General features: G+C 35.8%; 1 protein-coding gene across 1 annotated transcript in view; it reads right to left on the reverse strand.

The window, feature by feature from the left end:
* Positions 1-336: 336 nt before the first annotated feature.
* Positions 337-21,240, reverse strand: part of LOC149535133 (vacuolar protein sorting-associated protein 60.1-like) — a 51,180-nt gene continuing 30,276 nt past the window's right edge. Inside the window, exon 7 of the mRNA XM_089806474.1 lies at positions 337-770. Within this exon, the coding sequence (XP_089662600.1) occupies positions 714-770 (57 nt within the window). The 3' untranslated portion in view covers positions 337-713. The remainder of the gene's footprint in view (positions 771-21,240) is intronic.

Genomic DNA, 21,240 nt, shown 5'->3' on the forward strand with positions numbered 1-21,240 from the left:
AGGAAAAATATTTAATTGGTTGTAAAAAGTATGTTTGCTTGTCTGCTCAGCCTCCCATCTCCTCTTACGAATTTCTTAAAATATTCCTATAAGCTTCGAAAAAAGGTTTTGCTTTCAAGTTTTGCTTTGAAAAAGAAAAAAAAAATTCCCTTAAAGATAGTGGATTTCCACAATCCATGAAATTTATTTCAAGCACTTATTACGAAGTCTATACAGAGATGCTAAAATGAAAAATTCTATCTGAAGCAAAAATGAGAGAAGGAATGGTTGTAATGTTACAGTGGGGGTAATCTCAAGAGAGAATATCACCATCCAGCAGGCAATGCCACAACAGAGTGAAAACAAATCTGGTAAGACTAGGCAACCCTTACCAGCTATAGTTATTTGTCAGTCTCAACGTCTATCACAGGCTAAATGCAGCATGGCAAGCCTCAAACATTTCTTGTTTCCAATTATCAGACAACGAACATTCGCAATGTTTAATTGGAGTTTGCTTTTTCACCGGAAATAAATGGATTAGTCACAAACTAATCAGTTATCTATTAAACAGAAATGAATAATACTGGTAATCTAGTATCCTTACAAATTCTGATGAAAGAATGTTATCGAAACATCTATCACCATAGACATTGTGAAGAAACACTGCTATGTACAGAATTTTGTTATTTTAAACGTATTCAAAATGAGTCCAATATACTCAATTTCCGCATGAATCAAGTCTTAATTGAAGATGCTTTAGGGGCAGCAGGAACATCGTCTTCATCCACACCCTACACAATTCACACCTCGTATTAGTATAATCTTCACTATTGAATGAATACAACCCAAGAATGTAATTCAAAGCTTTTATTTCCTAATGTCCAATTCGTTGTAAAAAACTATGCAAAAGCAGCCAAAAGGAATGGAAATTCAGGTAAGTTAGCCACAGAATCTGGAAACAAATAGCCTCAAAGTATTATTATGCCTAGCCATACAACCGAGTGGCAAGCATGAACAATGATTTCAAGGTATAAATTTTACATTGATGTTCTTCAAAATATAGACTCCATAACAAAAGTATTATCATGAAACCATATATCAAACCTGTGTCAAATAATGAGCAAGTGAAGCATCAAACACACTCATAATGGATAAAGATGCATGCTAAAAAATAAACTTCTTGCTATGGTTTGGACATTTCCTTTGAAAAAAGATAAAATGTAGCCCAAAGCAACTTTAAGCAGTGTTCTCTTCTGTACGAACCTTGCAATCATTTTATTCTCACTACAAAAAACTCATTTACTCTGAAAATGATATAAGCCTCGAATAAATCCTTAAATAAGCATTAGACATTATCTCAAAGGTAAGTATAAATGACCAAAAATAATTTAAAGAAGTAAAAACTTCAAGACAACTATCATTTCCCCACTAGAACAATATCACTACCCTTCGAAAACAAGATATCCATTTTTTCCTCGACAATCACGCCCAAGCAGCACAAGGTAAACATTAACATGTAGCAAAATTAGAGAAGCCACTTGGATTTGAGAAAGCTAGTCAAGTCTACTTGAAGTTGCTTTCCACTTCACATTTCCACAAAAGCTTTCAGTCAAGATATGTCATAATTACCATGTCAGATACAAAACCCTTCCCAACAACCCAAAGAAGGTGAAAAGAAGCAAACCTTGACTACTATGTAAATCAAAATTATGTTTTTTTTAATCATTGAAGAATATAAGAAATTTAGGCCAATCGTTCAATATGCTGATAGCCTGCATTGCCTGTTACATGTAAGATTATGCCCAAAAAAAATAATGCTGAAAACATAAAATCTTGCTTTCTTGCCATTGACAAAAAGTCTCTCAGGATTCAGCTCCAGAGAAATGCAACACCCTAGTTTGCGAAGCTCTACTCCCCTTTTTTGGAAGAGGAGAAAAACAGTGGAGAGATTGCTGGATTGAGTTTGGTCCATTTTGATTACTGTTTGGGTACTCATCAATTCAGATTGTATGACCAATTTAACCAACAAACCAATTATTCTACATCTTCAAGGTCATATTTTAATAAAAAAGTTATATCTACAATACATTCAGATGTAACTGAATGGGTCATAGATACAATTATTAAAGTAGTCAAAATTGTGTTCCTTCCAAATCAGTTTTCCATGAGAACGTATTCCTTCTGGAAAAATGATGTTTCTGAAGACACAAAAGACTGGGAAACATCCCACCCCATCCCGCCATCACCCCCAATTAGGAAACATCCCCCAGACATCTCTCTCAAAGAGGGAATGTTCATAAGATGTCTCCCCAACAATGGGGAGAGTTCAAGATGGCTTCAATACTTTGAGGGGGCTCCCAAGCATCTCTTGCGCTTCTCAAAATCTGCAGACCATTGCCAGCATCAAGCATCTCCAAGAAGCAAGATTTTTCTTGATTTTCACGCACCCATCACTACACAATTTTATGGGCCCCAAACACACCCTAAGTACTCCCAACAAAAACTACGAGTGCTCCTCATGCTCCCACTCCAATTCACTTTCAAAGCTTGAAAGAACTCGGGAAAGCTACAAGTTGCATAGCAAGATTAGGAGCAAGGAAAGCTATAAGAGTTAGCATTAGGAAAAGGGAGAGCAATAGCAAGAAGAAGAGCATGTGCACAAAACATGGAGATAAAATAACAAAAATGATATGTGCCACCAAGGTCTGTGTTGTCAAAGACCTCAAGACCCCCATTTTCTCCCATCCCCATTTCTAGGCCTTTGGCCCCACCATCCCTAAGTCTCATCCCCATTACCCCTTGCCACCCCATCCCAAGACTCAAAGGAATATAACTTCAAACTTGTTTTAAGTACAGCTATTAGAATGAGCAGAAGAAACATTCATTCAGTACCCTAAATTAATAAGTACCACATGTCACATACTGTTAGCTAAAACTGCAGCAATAACATAAGGAAAAATATATGAATGACAGAACTGGAACCCATTCTAGAACTCGCACATACTTGCACAATGACAAGGATCACATTGTAAACCCCTAGGGTGTCACCCAACATGATGAACATGAGCAAAGTGAGAGATGCTGGACCAAACAAGAGGCCTATTGCACATACCTAACAAAGATGAATTGAGCATTATAAAGGGTAAAGTGATATTTTAGAGACCTCACCTAGGAAACATACCTCTAGTATGGGCGGCTCATTTGTGGGAATAGCAAAGGCTTTTAAAATTACATTTATGTAGTCAATATTTTGTACAAGCCAAGTTTTGACCTCGTGACTATTTGGAGAAAATTAAGCCTTGACAATCTACCTCAAATATGATTGCACGTTATATGCATCTATAAAGACAATATTTGGAACAGTCATCTTTGTTTTAATTCTCTGTTCATTATTAAATTAGTATATTTTAAAGGTGGACTTCATGTAAAGAATAACACCCATAATTCTACCACTTGTACTCCTCTTCTATGACCATTTCAGACTTTTTCAAAAAATGCACAATCAGCATTTCACCAAAAGAGAGCAAAAGCCAATGACCCCTTGAAAAAGGATTTCAACAAGTCAAGGAAGACAATGCATGTTAGTCGTTCAATGCATCTATTCAAATGTCCTACCCTTCAGCTTGAATTGTTGGGTGGATATTTTGCAATTGATGGTCTAGGTAAAATTCAATCACAAAATAGGTAGACCAGCCATAGCGTGTGAGACAAAGTCTCTCCTACCTTAAAGGGAAGACTCTCCCTTCTCACCGTTCCGTGGATCAACTCAAGGTAAGCAAGAAGTTCAGAGATTTGAAAGGTTATTACCAATATTCTTTCCCAACTTTCAGAAAAGAATCCACTTACCCGCAAAGCGAGTAGTGGGCAAGATGAAACCCCTAACTACGCTTCTATCTAAAGCTGTAAACGGTGATACCAATAAACCAACACTAACTCAAAGGCTAGCTGAAAGCATACCAGTTTGGCTCTAAGTTCGGTCTTAATCTATGCTATAAGAATGACCTTTACTATTAGAGCACAAGGACTTCCCCAAGTAAAGAATTCTAACTATTTTTATGAATTAAGGAGATACAAGCTATTGTGAAAGCTCCTAGTCTGTGTATCACCACAATCGCTCACAGTCAAAGCTTTGCCTCCGACTGTTTCCTAACTCTTTATGCTCTATTATTGAACACATAATAATAACATGAATCAAAGACAATAGGCGCAAACTACAATCAAAGTTTCTAATCTTTTGTATCACAATTGCTTCCAGTCAAAGCTTCAAATTCAGTTGCTTCTTTTATTCACTTTTTCTCCCAAATTTGTACTACACAATCAAAGTTATGCTTGTACAAGTTTGGCAAAGCTTTCTTGTATACAACAAAAGATGATTTTTACAATGAGAGGGCACTCCTTTATATAGGCAAAGCAATTGAGAAAAAAGTGGAGGAAAAAAAGGGAGCAACTCAACCAACTTTTAATAGGTAAAACTAGTTAAGAAGAATTAATGGATTACATGTCATGAGGGCATCCAATCAATTGGATTACATGCAATCCATATTCTACATCTACAAAGCTGGAAAACACTTGAAAAGAATGTCGAAATCTTTGATTCCAAATGAACCAATCATGTAGACTATCAGCAAAAGCCTTGCACTCTGTGATGATCGAGGGATCGTGAATTCTTGTATTTTGTGACACTGTATGCTCTTTGATAAGTTTCTAGATAAGTTCCTAGCTGTCATTTTGAAAACATAGAAAATATTGATTTTTGTGGGACAACAGACTCGAAATACTATATATTCAAGATGACCTAAGATTTCAAAGTCATTAAAATATATAGAATCTAGCTGAAGACAATTTCGATTATCCCATAAATGTGAGATAAATAAAATATATAGTCAGCTAATAACAACTACTACAGCCCTATACATGTGGACTCTTGTTCTAATTTGACATATGCATTGACTTAGACGAATATGTACCTAAACCAATTACAACCAGTAGCTAAAACATATATCAAAAATGTATGTTCTGACATTGCTTCCCCCTTTAAAAAAGTTGTCCTCAAAGCTTGACAGAAAGAGTCTTGGATACAATGCTAACAAGCTTCCATGGGCATTTTCATATTGAATCCCTTTCCATTTCAACAAACTTCTCAATGGCGTTGTTGTGAATTTGTTTCACACACCTATCTAAGATCACCTCTCATCTCATAAAAGCTGGAATATTCAGACATGTTATAGATACCCATGTTGCTTACCATGCTCTTGAGGCAAAAGACATGATAAACAAGGTAGATCTTTGAAGAGGGAAATACAAGCTTGTAGGCCGCTACCCCATGCATTCCATCCCCTAATAAAATCCATTATATTTTGAACCTAGCCTACTACCCATTGTCAAAAAGAATTGCTTGTGAGATTTTGTAGAACCTATATCGCCAACTTTAAAGTTGTGCTCAAACCTATGTTGATTTGCTTAGTGCTTCACATGGTTTAATGCCTCTTGTAAGTTTCCCTTAAGGACTTGTTGATACAAAATTCTACACCCTTGCTTGAGGTATGACCCTCAAGCATCCTTGTATAACATGGAAACAGCTCCAAAGTGTGGGACTTGCGCTCTAAGGCTAAATCTTTGAAAAAGGTTGGCTTCCTTACTATCAGGGTGCACCTAAACTACAGCTTGAGAGGAAAAGGGAGAAAGAGAACATAAATTAAATGCAGAAAGGGAAAGGGGGGGATGCACCGAGATAGAACTATGATGACAACTCTGCCTATGACTGCACAAAACATCAATGAAACACTCCAATACACAGATCTTGACTCTAATCTACCTTCAAGGAACTCACATGTAGGTTGAAAACTAATTGGGTGTTGAAAAGAAGGAGAAACTTCACAACACAACACTTCACCAAATAATTGAACATAACATGTAAATCTAAGAAAATAGAAGGGAAACATCCACAACGAGGCAATAAACATGCACAAATAATGAATGGCAAGAAGAGGTAAGAAATAGAGCTATTTCATTAAAGGAAGGCAAGAGTTCCAGAGCATAATGTTGCTGCAAACTACAAACAAAGAAGAACCCTTAAGAAATATTTACAACTTGCATTTTAAAGAGTTTAGGCATAACTCTGATTTAACTATGGAGTTCAAACCCCAACCAAGGTGGAGTTGAGTTGTAAAGTTGCAATAACTGAAGAATCAGAAAGAAATCTGATCATGGAGTGCACTTGCCCATCGAAGTGACAGGAAGGGGAAAAACAATGCACCCAATCATAAAAGATCAAATCACCAAAAATTTGATCATTACATGCATTAAAGAGGCATGGAGATGCATTAGCATCGTGGAACCCGCCCAAAAAGTCACTCAGCCATAAAGAACTGGCCCTAATAGTGTGTAATGGCCGCAAGAAGTTGATTCACGCTGCTATAAAAAACCACAGGAAGAGATAACACAACAAGTTGACTGCCTACAAAATACAGGGTTGACTGCGGGGGGAATCTGGTTTTCCTAAAATGAATATTGGTCGTCGATGAAGATCTTCTCTTTGAAATAGATGGTCCAAATACCATGGGAAATCTCCTCAATGACAAATTAAAACGCAATCATCAATCAAGATGAGCTTTATTTTGAACGAATGGCTGAGATACAGTGAGGAGACTCCTCCCAACGAAGGAAACAGATAGCACGAAAGGTCGGGACCCCTGCCATATGGCACAATTCCGAGTTTCGGAGTCTCACGGAGACACTGTAGAGTAAAGAAACACTGGAATGGAGACATGTGGCAATGTAATGCAATTCTGACCTTCAGAGCATTAAAGAAACAATGCAGTATAAGGAAGCGTCGAAATAGAGATGCATGGCAGCATCTCGCGCTTTCGAGAAGATGGGCAAATAGCTTGCGAAAACACAAGAATCATTGATCACCGCAACATGAGTCAACCCAGCCAAGAACAAACCAAGCTAACTCGACAAAAGTAGAAATTGCAACTCACTCGGTCAATGAACAACCAGAGCCAACACGAAATGTTAGCCGCCAACTTTAGCGCGATGCTAACCCTCTGCAAAGAACCTATAGCCCATTGAAGGTTTCTCTAATCAGATATCAATGATGGGCTGAATGGGGGGCAAAAATGGCCAACAAGACCTTGAGAACATTTACTCATTTGCGAACAACAAGTGTACTTGGGCAATCAAAAATCACCTAGAAGTCTTACAATAAACTTTTGGACCCAACTTGTGACCCATCATCAAAAAAGGAGCATTACTTGTAAGGCTTTTGTAGAAAGAGCCAATTACTAACTTCAAAGCTATGCTCAAACCTATGTTAACCCATTTGGTGTGTCACACGATATTATGCCAACTAGAAATGGTCCGTAAGGACCTTGGGAACATTCTTAGTTGTAAAAGGAAACATTAATGGCCTCTACCCTACAAGATTCCAAAGCATAAGAAGCCAAAGAAGGTAGGGATCGAAATTAGGGAGCGTTAGACAAAGTCACCTTAGACACACAAAAAGGAGCATACTTGAACAATCAATAATTGCCAAAAGGACTCCTCTACCACTAGACTTTAGGAAGTCTTAAAATAAAATCCACAAAAATATATGCCCAAGTCAATTTTGGATTAGGAGGGTATTGTAGCAATCTTATCAATTTTATTCTCTACTTCATTATGTGCTAAAGTTAATACCACAATAAATCTCGAGATGTCTGCATCCATCTTCAAGAAGTCTAACATCTCTTTTTTTTCTCTTTTCTTTTTTTGGGATGGGGGGGACGGCGGTGAGCGGGTGAACTAAAGTTCCTAAGAATGCTTGAGTATAGTTATAAGTGTAATTGTGGTATTTCAATACTTTCCCAAACCATGTAACCCAAGTGATGACCAAAGAGCTTGTTCCAACTATTGAATGAATTCTACATTTTGGTATAAGCTTCCCATTCTAGAAAATTGTCTTCATCAAAGTGGGGGTATTAGAGCTAAGAAAGAGAACTATGAGCCCTCCTCTTCATAATTTTGGTAAAGTGCATCAGCCACCACATTTTGTTTGCCTATTTTTTCATGGATCTTCAAGAAGCATAGGTAACCTATTTTGGAGTTTCCATGAGTGATTTTCACTTGAGCTTAAACATAACTAAACGCAATCCTATTGTAGGATTCCGTGAGTAATTTCCAGTTGAGCTTCTCATAAATAAATGCAATCATGGTATTCCAACACTTACACTCTAGCGACTTTGCATAAGGCGGAGTTTGGTTTTGTAGGGGTGTAAATCCAAAATATGACCAAGGATCTTGTTACAACCATTGAATGAATTCAAATGTTGGTATAAGCTTCCCATTCTATGATTCTACACAAACTTTATCCATCTAGGTAGACACTAGAAATAAGAAAGAGAACAATGAACCTTCCTCAAAGAGAGCAATGATCCTTCCTCTTCATAGTTATGAAAATGTGCATCAGCCACCACATTTTCCTTGTCTTTTTTGACACGCATCTTCAAGAAGGCTGAGTGACATGTTGTGGGAGGAGATAAGTTCTATGTTTAACCGATGCTTGTGACTTTATATAAGTAAATACAGTCATACCATTTCAATACTTGCTCCAACAACATAAACCGAGATTTTAACCAAGGACATTGTTCCAACTATTAAATGAATTTTACATTTTGGTATAAGCTTCCCAATCTAAAGAAACTACCTCAATCCAAGTGGGTACTAAAATACAAAAAGAAACCAATGAAATTTTGGTACAAACTTCTCATTCTAAAAATATTACCTCCATCCAATTGGTTATTACAACTCAAAAAGAGACCAATGAACCTTCCTCTTTAAATACTAAGGCAAAGTGCATCTGCCACCACATTTCCTTTGCCTTTTCACAATCTCATAATCAAAATTGAGCATCTTGGTTACCCACTCTATTGTTTTAAGAATATCCTTTGTTAAAAGAAATACGGTTGTTATGATTGGATTTGATCTACAATTTTCTGCCAAATATATAACAATGTCATTACTAAAAAACCTATAGAATAGCCATTATCTCTTTTTCGTTAGGAAATTTGGTGAAAATTTCCCTATCAATACTCATACAGACAACACTAATACATCTCCTAAATCTATTATACTCCATGGAAAACAATGTAATGTCCCCTTTTTTGCACCTTCCTTAGTGTCGGAGTTTCTAATAGGGTTGGCCTATTATTTTGGTTCTCCTAGGCCACTAAATTGTGTAGGGGACCCATTACCAATGGCTTACGGAGACATATCAAGGTTTTATGAGCCAAATTAACTAGGTTGAGACAATCTCCTAGATTTTAGGAGGAATCCTTATTTTTTAGGGATTGGTTGGGAATTGGTAGGGATACACCAAAAGACAATTAGGGCTAGCCTCAAGATTTTTGGTGCGGATAATATTTTTAAGAAATAGTTCCTTAAATTTAGGAAAAGATTGTCAGTTAGCTCGTAGAGGTCAAACAGCGGCAATAGACAAGGGACAATAGACAAAATTCAGATCAGAGCCTAGATGAACGAGCTACAAACAATTTGGAAATAATTTAATTGTTCCTAAGTTAGCTTTAGTAAAATAATAATAATAAGCATTTATTATAATCACTTAATAATATTAAATATAGCAATAACTTATAATAATATGATGGTGGCCGAATTCCCTAGGCACAAAATTTTATATTATACCTTGAAAAGGGGACTTATTGGCCATGATGAAAAACCCCTTATGAGGTTTGAACCTCATAGGGAGGAGATAAATTATATAAGAGATAATTCCGTTGCATTATTAATGTAAAAGAATCCCTAAATGGAATTCAAACCCTCTTGGAGGGAAAGAAATTGAAATAAGAGAGGGCATTAGGAGCTCAATGATTCATTACAGGCCATTTTGAAAATATAATTTGGAGGGGAAGCTTCGGTGAAGAGCTTCTGGCCATGGATATCTCCTAAGAACGAAATCCCTCAGTACATTGAGAACCTACAAGTGTGCAACATTATTCAAAGGGCACAGAGCAATCGATTTCTTGCAGTGATAATCATTTTATGAGAGTGTAAAGTACAAAACAGGTGAAGTCAGAGAAATTAATTTCCAGTTTGCAGATCTGCGCATAAATTGGTGTTTTTTTGGTCTACTGGAGCTAGCAATACAACCTAGGGTCTTTACCTGCAGGCACCAGTCATGGTGTGAGCTTGGATTGAACACAGATCTGACCTAAAGGCATCATTGGGAGATCTGGAAATTGCAAAACACCGCGCAGTAGGTTACCAGAGCCAGTTCAGAAGGAGTATATACAGCCTATTTCCAACCGTACTAGCTACTACAGGGCCAACACTGAATAATTTGTTGCTCGGCATTTATCTACAGTGACCATTGGGCAGATTTTGGTTTTTTCATCACAGTGGTTTGCAGATCAGGCATCTACCAGATTTTACCAGTAATTTTTCAGCAGTTACCAAAAGTTAGGGCAGAACAATAAGCCATACAACTTCAAGTCAGTCTGAGCATAATGAGAAGTGAATACATAGCAGGACTTGATCAAAAAACTTAGGGCTTCCAGTCAAGTGCGGCAGATCTGACAATTTTCAGACCATACATGTGCTGTAGATGTCACCATATGACATCAACCTGGTGATTTACCTGGTACAGCCTTGTACTTGGTTAGAATTTTCAATAAAATATTAAAATCAGATTTAATTCATCCTTTGGTGATTTGGTCGGCCATTACAAACAATTTTACAAAAATGTGCATTGCTGAAACTAGGGTGGAACACAACAATTATGAGGCATGGAGACTTGTTTTAACCATGTCATTGCAAAAAAAGAAATCTTTACCTATAAAATATTTGGTGATACCCAATCAAAGCTCATGAACTTTCCAAGACTCGAGTGATTTGGGTTTAGACCAATACTGCACTGCTATGATCTTCTCTACGTCCACTCACACTCCTTACTCCCTCCTACGAAATAATGTGTCCTAAATGCTCCATCTCTTGTACACCGAAGGCACACTTAATGGGCTTGAAGAAAAGGTAATAATGCTTTAAAACATAGACCACATATTGAATATGATTGTCCCACCTGCAACTATAAATGAGAATATAATTAAGCAATACCAAGATTCATCAAGTAGCCTTTGAATATCTGAACTATCAAACTCTAAAAGATAGAAGGAGCATTGGTCAAGACAGAGGGCATCACGATGGGCTCATAGTGACCATGTTTTTTAAAAGTTGTTTGGAAATACCTTCCATCTTAACTTGAATTGGTTGATATCCTGATCTAAGATCCAACATGTTAAAATATTGTTAGCGGAGCTGATATTTAATTTGGTAAGTGGAGCTGATATTCAGTCTGACCATCAGTCTCAAGATGGAAACCAGAGCTGATATTCAATTTGGTTCCCAAGTCCAAGAATAAGGTTTGCCAAAATCTGGATGTTATCCTGGCATCTCTATTGGATATAATCTTCTCTAGGATTTTGTGGAGTCTTAAAATTTCTCTTACAATCCTCTTGTCGATAAACAGCTTGTTAAGGAGGTAGTGGGGCCGTGATTGCTGTTTGGTGTTGAACTTGTTGGGATTGTGATTAGCATAGTGGTTCCTGCTGCATGTAAAACATCCTTTGGGTGGCCCCTTCTTTTCATTCCTTTTATTGCTGCCATTGTTACTAGGGTTACCTTTAACCTCCTTTCCATTGTTTCCCTTGAATTTTGGTTTGTTGGGCTTGAAGTTCTTAAAACTTCTTTTATGGGTTCCTAAATCTGAATTATCAACATTCCAACTGGTCTTCCTCTTATTATCTAGGATGGAGTCATCCCTTTTAATTTTTTGCTCTTGTCGAATGGCTCTCTCGAGAACTTCCTCTATAGTTCGTGGAGCAAGGACATCTACAGCTCCCCCAATCCTATTGTTTAAGGCTTTAAGCCCATTATAAACTTCCTAAATTTGAAATTTTTGCCTTGCTGATAAGGGGGAACATATTTTAATAAATGGGTGAATTTCTCCTAGTACTTATGCATAGTCAAATCTTCCTGCTTGAGGTTCTGGGAATCTAACAGTTTCTAGTCATAGAAGGTTTGGGGCAGCCATCGATTTTTTTAAATGGAGACAAACCTGTCCCATGTGATCTCAGTAGTCTTAATGTTGAGCTCTATTTTGGTGTTTACCCACCAAGTAGTTGCTTCTCCGAAGAGATGGTATATCCCCCATACTACTTTAGATGTTTCAAAAAAAACTCCAGATTTTGAAGTGTTGTTGCATTTCAATAAGCCATGCCTCGGCATCTTCTCCAGACTTGGAGCCTGAGAACCTAGAAAGTTTAATCTTCTTAATATCCATGGACAAATCACTAACTATTTCCTATTTCTTCAATTTTCCATAGGGTGTTATTGAAGCTTGTTTTTGTTTTTTGTTGTGGCCAAAGTTCTCAGGCTCTAACCTTCGAGGAAGGGAGGAGTGATCTACTCCTTGCCTCACCCAATCTAGGCTGACATTTCATTCATTCTCTTTTCCATATTTTCTAGTTTTGTTTTTGTATCTTGCAAAATCTAGATCAACAAATCCGAGGAGTTCTAGGGATTGGCCTCGCTAGTTGCCTCCTTCTCTATAGTGTTTCCAATACTAGCCATGTTTTAAGGTTGAGTTTTCTTGAGATATACAATTGTTTCTTAAATCATTATCATGCTCACATTTGTTTACAACAAGTATATGATTGCTTAAAGAGATCAAATACAACACAAGAGAAGGAAAAAAATGTCAATTGCACATTTCATTGTTTTAAATAGAGTTGATTGTTGCAACTGCAACTACATTATTTATAATAATTTCATCTCCTAAAGACACATCAAAAAGAATAACTTAAACAATAAACTAGACACTCTATTCCTAGATATTTTGTTTGTTTTCATCTCTGGGCTTGTCCGGCCCCTGGCATAGTTTATAATAAATCATAGGAGGATTAGTTTGTCTGGTATTCTATGCCTCAATAAATTTGTTTCTCATTATCGCCTTCCTGGCCAAAGTCCACCTGACTCTCTCTTTCTTGATTCACCACAATGCTTTTTCTAAGGTTTCATTATCCTTGGGTATGGAACAATAGCAATAGTTATGTTTTGGCATGTTCTTAATCAAATAGAAAAATATGGGGTGACGGGGTTTCTCGCAAGGTGTCATACAAGTATACATCTTGTTTAACGTCCAAATCTATATTTTCAGTTTTTCTGGTTTGACTAAAAAGTGTGATAAGCCAAGGATTCAAAGTTGAACCTGGCTCTAATACCATATCTAACATGCTAAAAATCTGAAGTCTACTTAAACATTAACTATAGGAAAAAGCATAAAGCTTAACCAAATGAAAAGAGATACAGTTGAATCAGTTATTCTATTCTTTCACAAAGAGAAAATACGAGATAATTGTAATTTACATTTTCAAATAACTAGAAACTAACAACCATTTCAACTACTAGATTCACACGACATTTAGTTAATAAGTACCGATCCACTTCTATTTCATAAACTAATTCTTGACTTTAAGAAATATTCAAAATACATGATAGCAACATATTCATCAAATAAAATGTGAAAAACATGAAAAGGTTACCAAAGAATAAGCAAATGATTACCTTGTGTTGTGCAAACCTTGGCATCTGAAAGAGACGAGAAGCATTGTCATGGGCTTAACCTCCCAACCGTGAACCTTTAGTATCCGCACATAATTTTCATTGACAAAGGCCTTCCCTATCCTAGGAGTTGGCTTGAGACACTCTTGTCCAACCACTAAGCATCTTGGTGTTAGAGTATCGACTAGTCGGTTGACAAGGTTGTGGACACTTTCCAATCAGCCTATCTCACAATTGCTAGAACTCTAACATCTAGTGATCACAGTGGCAATCATGTCATTAACTACCTTGGCCAAGGATTTCGGATGAGCAACTTGGATGCTGGATCACCACCACTCAACTTGATAACAAGAATTTATACAAAAGATTTCCATCAACTAACTTACTGTATAACTGTTATTACTAATTATAATTTCCTTTCATTGCAAGATTATTCCCACTCTCCCTTCATCTCGACCATGTTGGTCCTCATGGATGTTTACTAGGGAGGTTCATTATATGATACCTAGTTCAAAGAGTAGTTATACATTTGCCTTCTTTCATACCAGTTCTGGCCTATGGCATCATAAGTGAATCAAGCCTTCATTCTAATTATTACTTTATCATATAGAGCAACATCCAATCTTAGAAATATATTAACCATATCTCTACATGGGTCAGCACTCATGACAGAAAAATGTGCTTTCAAATTCAAATATTATCACAGGTAAAGCCTTTCGACAATCAAATAATTCCCTTCTTGTAATAAGGTTATGGTATAAAAAGAATACTTTCAAATTCAAATAGTATCGCAAGTAAAGCATTTCGGCAATCAGATAATTCCCTTCTTGTAACATCCTGATTCTGGACTTTCAATTGAAAACAAATAAAGAGGTTAACTCTACGTAACAAAGTTTAGATTGCATGACTTAAGCATGATAAATTGTATGTAAATGTAAAGCCTGAACTGATTCAATCTACACGATTTGAGAGGTATAAATGGAGCACCTACCTATGCTTCCAAGCTTTCAATTGCATCCAGAAAAGAATATTGGATTAGTTCACAAGCTCGGCATAATCTAAGACAATCGTCGATTATATTCACCCTCTTACTTGGGAGTGGGCAAGATAAGAAATGGTCACCTCCGCGCATGCTCAGTTACACACAAGAATGAGGTGGGAAAGAAAAACGTTTGCACACCCTTCCAATTTCATAATTTTAATAAAGGAAAAGACTATAGCCCGATGTCATAAAGGCGAGAAGAAATCAAGGGTGGCCGCTCAAGGCAATTAATAAATAAATAAAATCATAGGCAAGGTTCGAAATAAAAGAACAAGGGTGGCAACAGCATCTTCGATCATGCCTTAATATATTAATGTCGCTCTTTTATATTCCTACTTGTTTGAGTAGCCTTAATATGTATGTATATAAATACATACATACATAAATGTGTATATATATATATATATATGTATGTATATATATATATATATATATATGTATGTATATATATATATATATATATGTATGTATATATATATATTGTTAGAAAGTAAAGTCCACCAAGATAAGTGACAGGTGGGGTGAATCAGTTATCCAATCAAAACAACTTTTATTAACCTTATTAAATCTAAAACATGTAATCAGCAAGTGCAATAACCACAAGAAGATAACCAAACACAATAAAACCAGATTTGTTAACCAGGGAAACCCTTGATCAGAGGCAAAACCCTTGTGGGGATGGTATGCACAAAATGATGTACTAATACATAAGTTCCTTGCAAAAGGATGGATTTTGTTAGGACTCGATGAAATACATTCAATACATATTAGTCCATGTTAGGAGACATTGAATCCATGTAGGAGATTCCAACCTTGTTAGGAGTTGTGGAAGGCAGAAGGACCTACTATCCAAACAACTTTAGGTGCAAGACCACTAAACTCACTATCCAACTGGCCTTTGTAGTATTCCTTTCAAAGCAATACCAAATAATCAGTTGTCTCCTAGCACTCTCTACCAAATATAATCATCTTGCTCTTTCATTATGCCTTTGCTATGCCAAACGCTTCTCAGATCTCAAGACCAAATCCGTATGCTCGCATCACACAAATCCCTTAGATTGCTCACTCGCATGTAACTCACACTTACAGTTCGCTTATATTCACTTGCATCATCTTCACACTGAAATCACAAAGAAAAAAACTTTCCTTTATACCAAGTCCTCAAATTAATTTATTGAGTTGGCCTTGAGGCTTTTTCAATTTACAATTACAATAGGACCTCATTAAGATAAAACAATACACCTTACATTACATATTTTCATAATTACATAACATTGTCGGCTTACAGGCTTTGCAAATCTTCACGTGTGCAACCTCGAACTTCATGCAGTCAACCATGTCATCATCTTGATGTCTTCTACCTATGTCTCTCGACCAGATTCTATCCCTATTAGGAGATATAATCCAATTACTAGAAACCACTTCTCAGGAACTCTATCTGTATATTGTCTTCAATAAATCTCAACTAACTGTCACTAGTCTTTGACTTTCTGCATGCACTTGTAGCCACATCATCAAGACACTTTGTGTAACATATCTTCAACTGCGCTTGACCTCATCTTCTATCCTCAAACCTCACGATCTCAATCTCTGTCTACTGCTTTGTCAATCTTCACAAAATAACTAGTATGTTGACATCAATGACACTACCATCAATGCAACATATAATCATATCAACTATCTCCCAAATGCTCCAACAATGCTAGGATACTCTCCTATACGAATATCATCAGCATTCATGCTAACATATGTGTTTGTGTATGTATGTATCTAGGTATCTATGTGTGTATACGCCAAATTTTGAGATTCTCATACATATGTGTGTGTACATATGTACACATTTTATACCCACAAAAGTATGAGATTCAAGATACACAGATTAATCCATCTAATGAAGGTAATATTTCTTATTTGAATTTTTATAATGTTTTTTATTTAACTGGTTAGCTCATGGTCATCCTTTGTACCTTCATGCTTGTCTAGTCATTTCATCCTTGGTCCAAGTGGTTAGATTTAATATCTGATGGTTGACAGTGGATTTAGAAGTTCCATTCCTAACTCCCATTTTGGCAACACTTTCCCCCCTTATCATGATGTTGCAAAATGGAAATGGTTTTGGGTAATAACATATTTCCATAATTTGAAATATTAATATAATATCGCAATTGTAAAGATTCTGCTAATTCCTTATCTCTGAATCAGACTTTTAATTCAGTCTTTAAATGCTAAGAATGGTCTTCTAAATATTCTGAATGTTGAGGAAGTAGACACCTTTCTTTAATGCAGATCCAATAATCTATAATCAATCTCTGATTGAATTGGAGTAACACTGATTTAAATTTGCTGGATATAGATGCTTGAAGGAGTAGACTTGATTAAGTTTTTGTGTGTCCTTCAAAACTGCATCACCACCCCCTATAAATATCTAGACCAAAGGACATCACCCTCTAAGAGCATGTCCCTTTTCCTTGGTCGACTTTATGACTCTTCATGGAAAACCAGCGATATGCAAGATAAACTAACATTAAATAATAACTAACACATTGTGTTAGTTTCTTTGTTTAATATTAACATATCTAGAAAGTCGGCACCTAGAGGAGAAGTGTAGGAGTATAAATAGAAAGCCTTACGTATATATTTAGAACCTAGAAGATTTAGTACAATCTGCACTATCAGACCTAGTGATTATCAGGTTATAAACTTAATACTCCCTCTTAACTTGATAATCACACAGAGAGATATCATGTCTAGCAACATCAATACAAATGAGTAAGCAAGAATTAATACTTAACACTCCCTCTTAACTTGATAATCACATAGAGAGATATCATGTCTAGCAACATCAATACAAATGAATAAGCAAGAATTAATACTCTATATCTGTCTGAATCTTCTGAGTATGTGATATCATAGAACACATAACACAATGTCATACTACTCAATCTATGATATGACAAATCACTGCTACTAGTGATATTATACAAGATAAATTTGAAGAGTAATCTCTTCATTTATCCAAATTCTGATTTCATAGAAACTGGTATTTCTATATCACAGCAAGATCCTGACTTTTAAGATCTACCAAAATACAGGATAGACCTGGAGAATACTAAAATTCTTCCTTTATCCAATTTGTGACTCATTAACATAGCAATGTCAACATCACAACATGATCTAAAACTCATCTAGATCTTACAGTAAAATCTAATGTTTAGTACATTATCTCAGAGATCGTCATCTCTCATAATGCCTTTTATACAAGTGTTCATTATTTCAGAGATCGTCACCTCTTTAAATAATGAATACGCAGGGTGGAGCCCATAACAGTCAATAGCCTGACAAAATAAAATTATTTTATTAATAATCAAAAGAGTACAAATGGATTACAACTCAACCATACCAAGTCTCCTCTTGAAATGTTCTATCTTCACTCTAGATAGAGGTTTGGTGAGTATGTTTGCTGTCTAATCTGCAGTGCAAATGTATTCCAATTTTACAGAATTTCTATCTACCATATCTCTTACATAATGGTAAGGAATTTCAATATGTTTGTACCTGTCATGGAAAATTGGATTCACTGAGAGCTTGATGGAACTCTGATTATCACAATGAATAATTGTAGGATTCATGGGTTGCCCAAATAATCCCACAAGTAACTTCCTCAGCCAGACTGCTTCTCGAGAGGCCATCACTGCTGCAATGAATTCGGCTTCTATGGAGCTCTGAGCTACTGAAGATTGCTTTCTACATATCCAAGATATCATAGCTGATCCTAAACTGAAACAACATCCTGAAGTACTTTTTCTATCTTTAACACTTCCACCCCAATCTGAGTTGGTGAACCCATGCAAGTCTAAAGCAGCTTTCTCATATTTGAGTCCAAAATTTAGAGTGCCTTGTAAATATCTCATAATGTGCTTAACTGCAACTAGGTGAATCTCCTTTGGCTCACACATAAACTGACTTAAGGCATTAACAACATAACAAATATCTGGTCTTGTATTTACCAAATACATAAGGGATCGAATCATCTGTCTATAGAGAGTAAAATCTATGGAAGGTGATTCTGTTGTTGCTTCTTTAAGTTTATGTAAATTAGTCTCCATTGGCATTGGAGAAGACATAGACTTGCAATTCCACATTCCAAATCTCTTCAAAATATCTGATGTATACTTTCCTTGATTAAGTATGATACTATCAAAATTCTATCGTACTTCCAATCCTAGGAAGTAATCGAGAAGCCCCAAGTCTTTTATCTTGAATTATCTAGTTAGATCTTTCTTGCACTGATCTATAAGATGATCATCACCTGTGATTAATAAATCATCAACATACAATATCAAAATTACCATATCATCTTTCTCTTTTATAATATAAGTTTGGATCGGCTTCATTCTTGGAGAATCCTAAGTTGGTGAGATATTTATCAATTCTTTCATACTAGGCCTTGGGAACCTATTTAAGCCCATAGAGAGCTTTCTTGAGCTTGCAAACAAAAGTGTTAGGATCATGAGTTTCAAATCCTTTAGGTTGCTCCAGATATACTTCTTCTGAAATTTTTCCATTTAGAAATGTTATTTTTACATCCTTCTAATGTACCTTCCATCCCTTTGATGCGGCAATTGCTAAGACTACTCCTACGAAGGTATATCTGGCAACAGGAGCAAAGGTTTCTTCATAATCAATCCCTTCTTTCTGAGAAAATCCTCTGGCTACAAATCTGGCTTTATACTTCTCAATACTATTGTCAGCAACATGTTTTATTTTAAATATCCATTTGGAAGAAACAATAGATTTTCCTTTAGGTCTTGGAACAATTTCCCAAACATCATTTTTCATAATAAATTGGTATTCTTCTGTAATAGCTTCTTTCCGAGCTGTATGTTTAATAGCATCAAAAGGATTGGTAGGTTTTGTTTTGGACAAATCACTCATGTTTGTTGGATAACTAGAGAATCTTTTAGGTCTTTTGCTTTCTCTAACTATTCCGAAAGGTGCAGCAAAGTCTTGAGCTGCTTCAACTGTTTGAATAGCCCAAAGTGGTCTTTTCTTTGAATTTTCTTCAAGATTCATATTTTGAATTTCATCTTTTATTTCATCTAAGTTCACCCTCTAGGTCCCAAATTCACTATTTCTTTTAGAATTAAGAACAGGAGAAGGTTCATCAGAACTTATGGCTCTTTTGAATGCAAGATCTTCTTCAAAGATTACATCCCTACTAAGTTCAATATTTTTCTATCCAGGTATGAAAATCCTATATGCCTTAGATGTTTTACTATACCCTACAAAAATACCTTTCCTCTAAGAGGGTTCTAGCTTGGTTCTCTTTTCTTTTGGAACATGGATATATACAGAACACCCGAAAATTCTAAGATGACTTATATTGGGTTTTACTTTAATAAGTATTTCTTCAGGAGTTTTATCTTTAAGATAGGAGTGAGGGCTTCTATTTTGAATATATACAGCAGTACAAGAGGCTTCTGCCAAAAGATAATATTCTAGATTTTGGTCAAAAATCATAGCTCTAACAACTTCTATAATTGTCCTATTCTTTCTTTTTGCTACCCCATTTTGCTCTGGATTATAAGGAACAATGTACTCCCTCTTAAGCCCTAATTCTTACAAAACCTTTTAAACAAATCTGAAGTATATTCTCCTCCGTTATCAATTCTAAGGGTTTTAATTCTGTGCCTTGAAAAGTTTTCAATTAATGTTTTGAATTCTTTAAACCTTTGTAGGATTTCTTCTAAGTCCTTGCATTTTAAAAAATAAATCCATGTTTTCCTAGAGAAGTCATCTATGAACAAGATATGATACCAGAATCCTCCAAGAGAAGGAACAAGCATAGATCGACATAAATCTGAATTAATTAATTCTAGTACATTATTTGTTTTCCTAGTACTATCATGAAAGGGACTTCTGGTGTTCTTACCTAAAGCACACCCTTTGCCAATACTTGGATGGTCTTTATTTAGTTTAGGTAATCCAATAACCATCTTCTCCATAGTTGATAAAGTTTTGAAATTTAGATTCCCTAATCTTCTCTGTCATATTTCATTTGTATATGTAGCTTCGTGAACTAGGGCTTGAATAGAACGACTAGGTTATGTGTTCAATTCATACAAATATCCTTTTCTTTGACCAATTAACTTTGCTTTCTTGATAGAGGAGTTCTTAGCCCAAGTTAATACTTTGCCATCCACGAATGCAACATTGTGCCCATCATCTTCAAGTGTTGTAATTGAAATTAGGTTTCTTTCAATTCCTGGTACATAGAGTACACCTTTAAGAAGAAGAGTATTTCTTGATTTTAGTTTCAAAGTACAATTTCCAATTCCTTCAACAGAGTGTGCTGAGTTATCACCAATAGTAACTTCACCGTTAACCTTCTCTAATAAAGAATCTAGAGTTTCTTTGTATCCTGTTATATGTCTAGAAGATCCACTATCAATTACCCATGCTTTATTTGAAATTTTATTTGATAGAGAGGAATACAAAACACAGTTCTCAGGATCATAAGTATCTTCTTTTCTAATAACATTTGTACAATTTGCTTGTTTGGAATTTTCAGGACAATTAGATCTGTAGTGTCCAAATTTTTCACA

This window comes from Cupressus sempervirens, chromosome 10, assembly GCF_028749045.1.
Source record: "Cupressus sempervirens isolate cs-2001-9-10 chromosome 10, ASM2874904v1, whole genome shotgun sequence".
In the NCBI taxonomy this organism is placed as follows: Eukaryota; Viridiplantae; Streptophyta; class Pinopsida; order Cupressales; family Cupressaceae; genus Cupressus; species Cupressus sempervirens.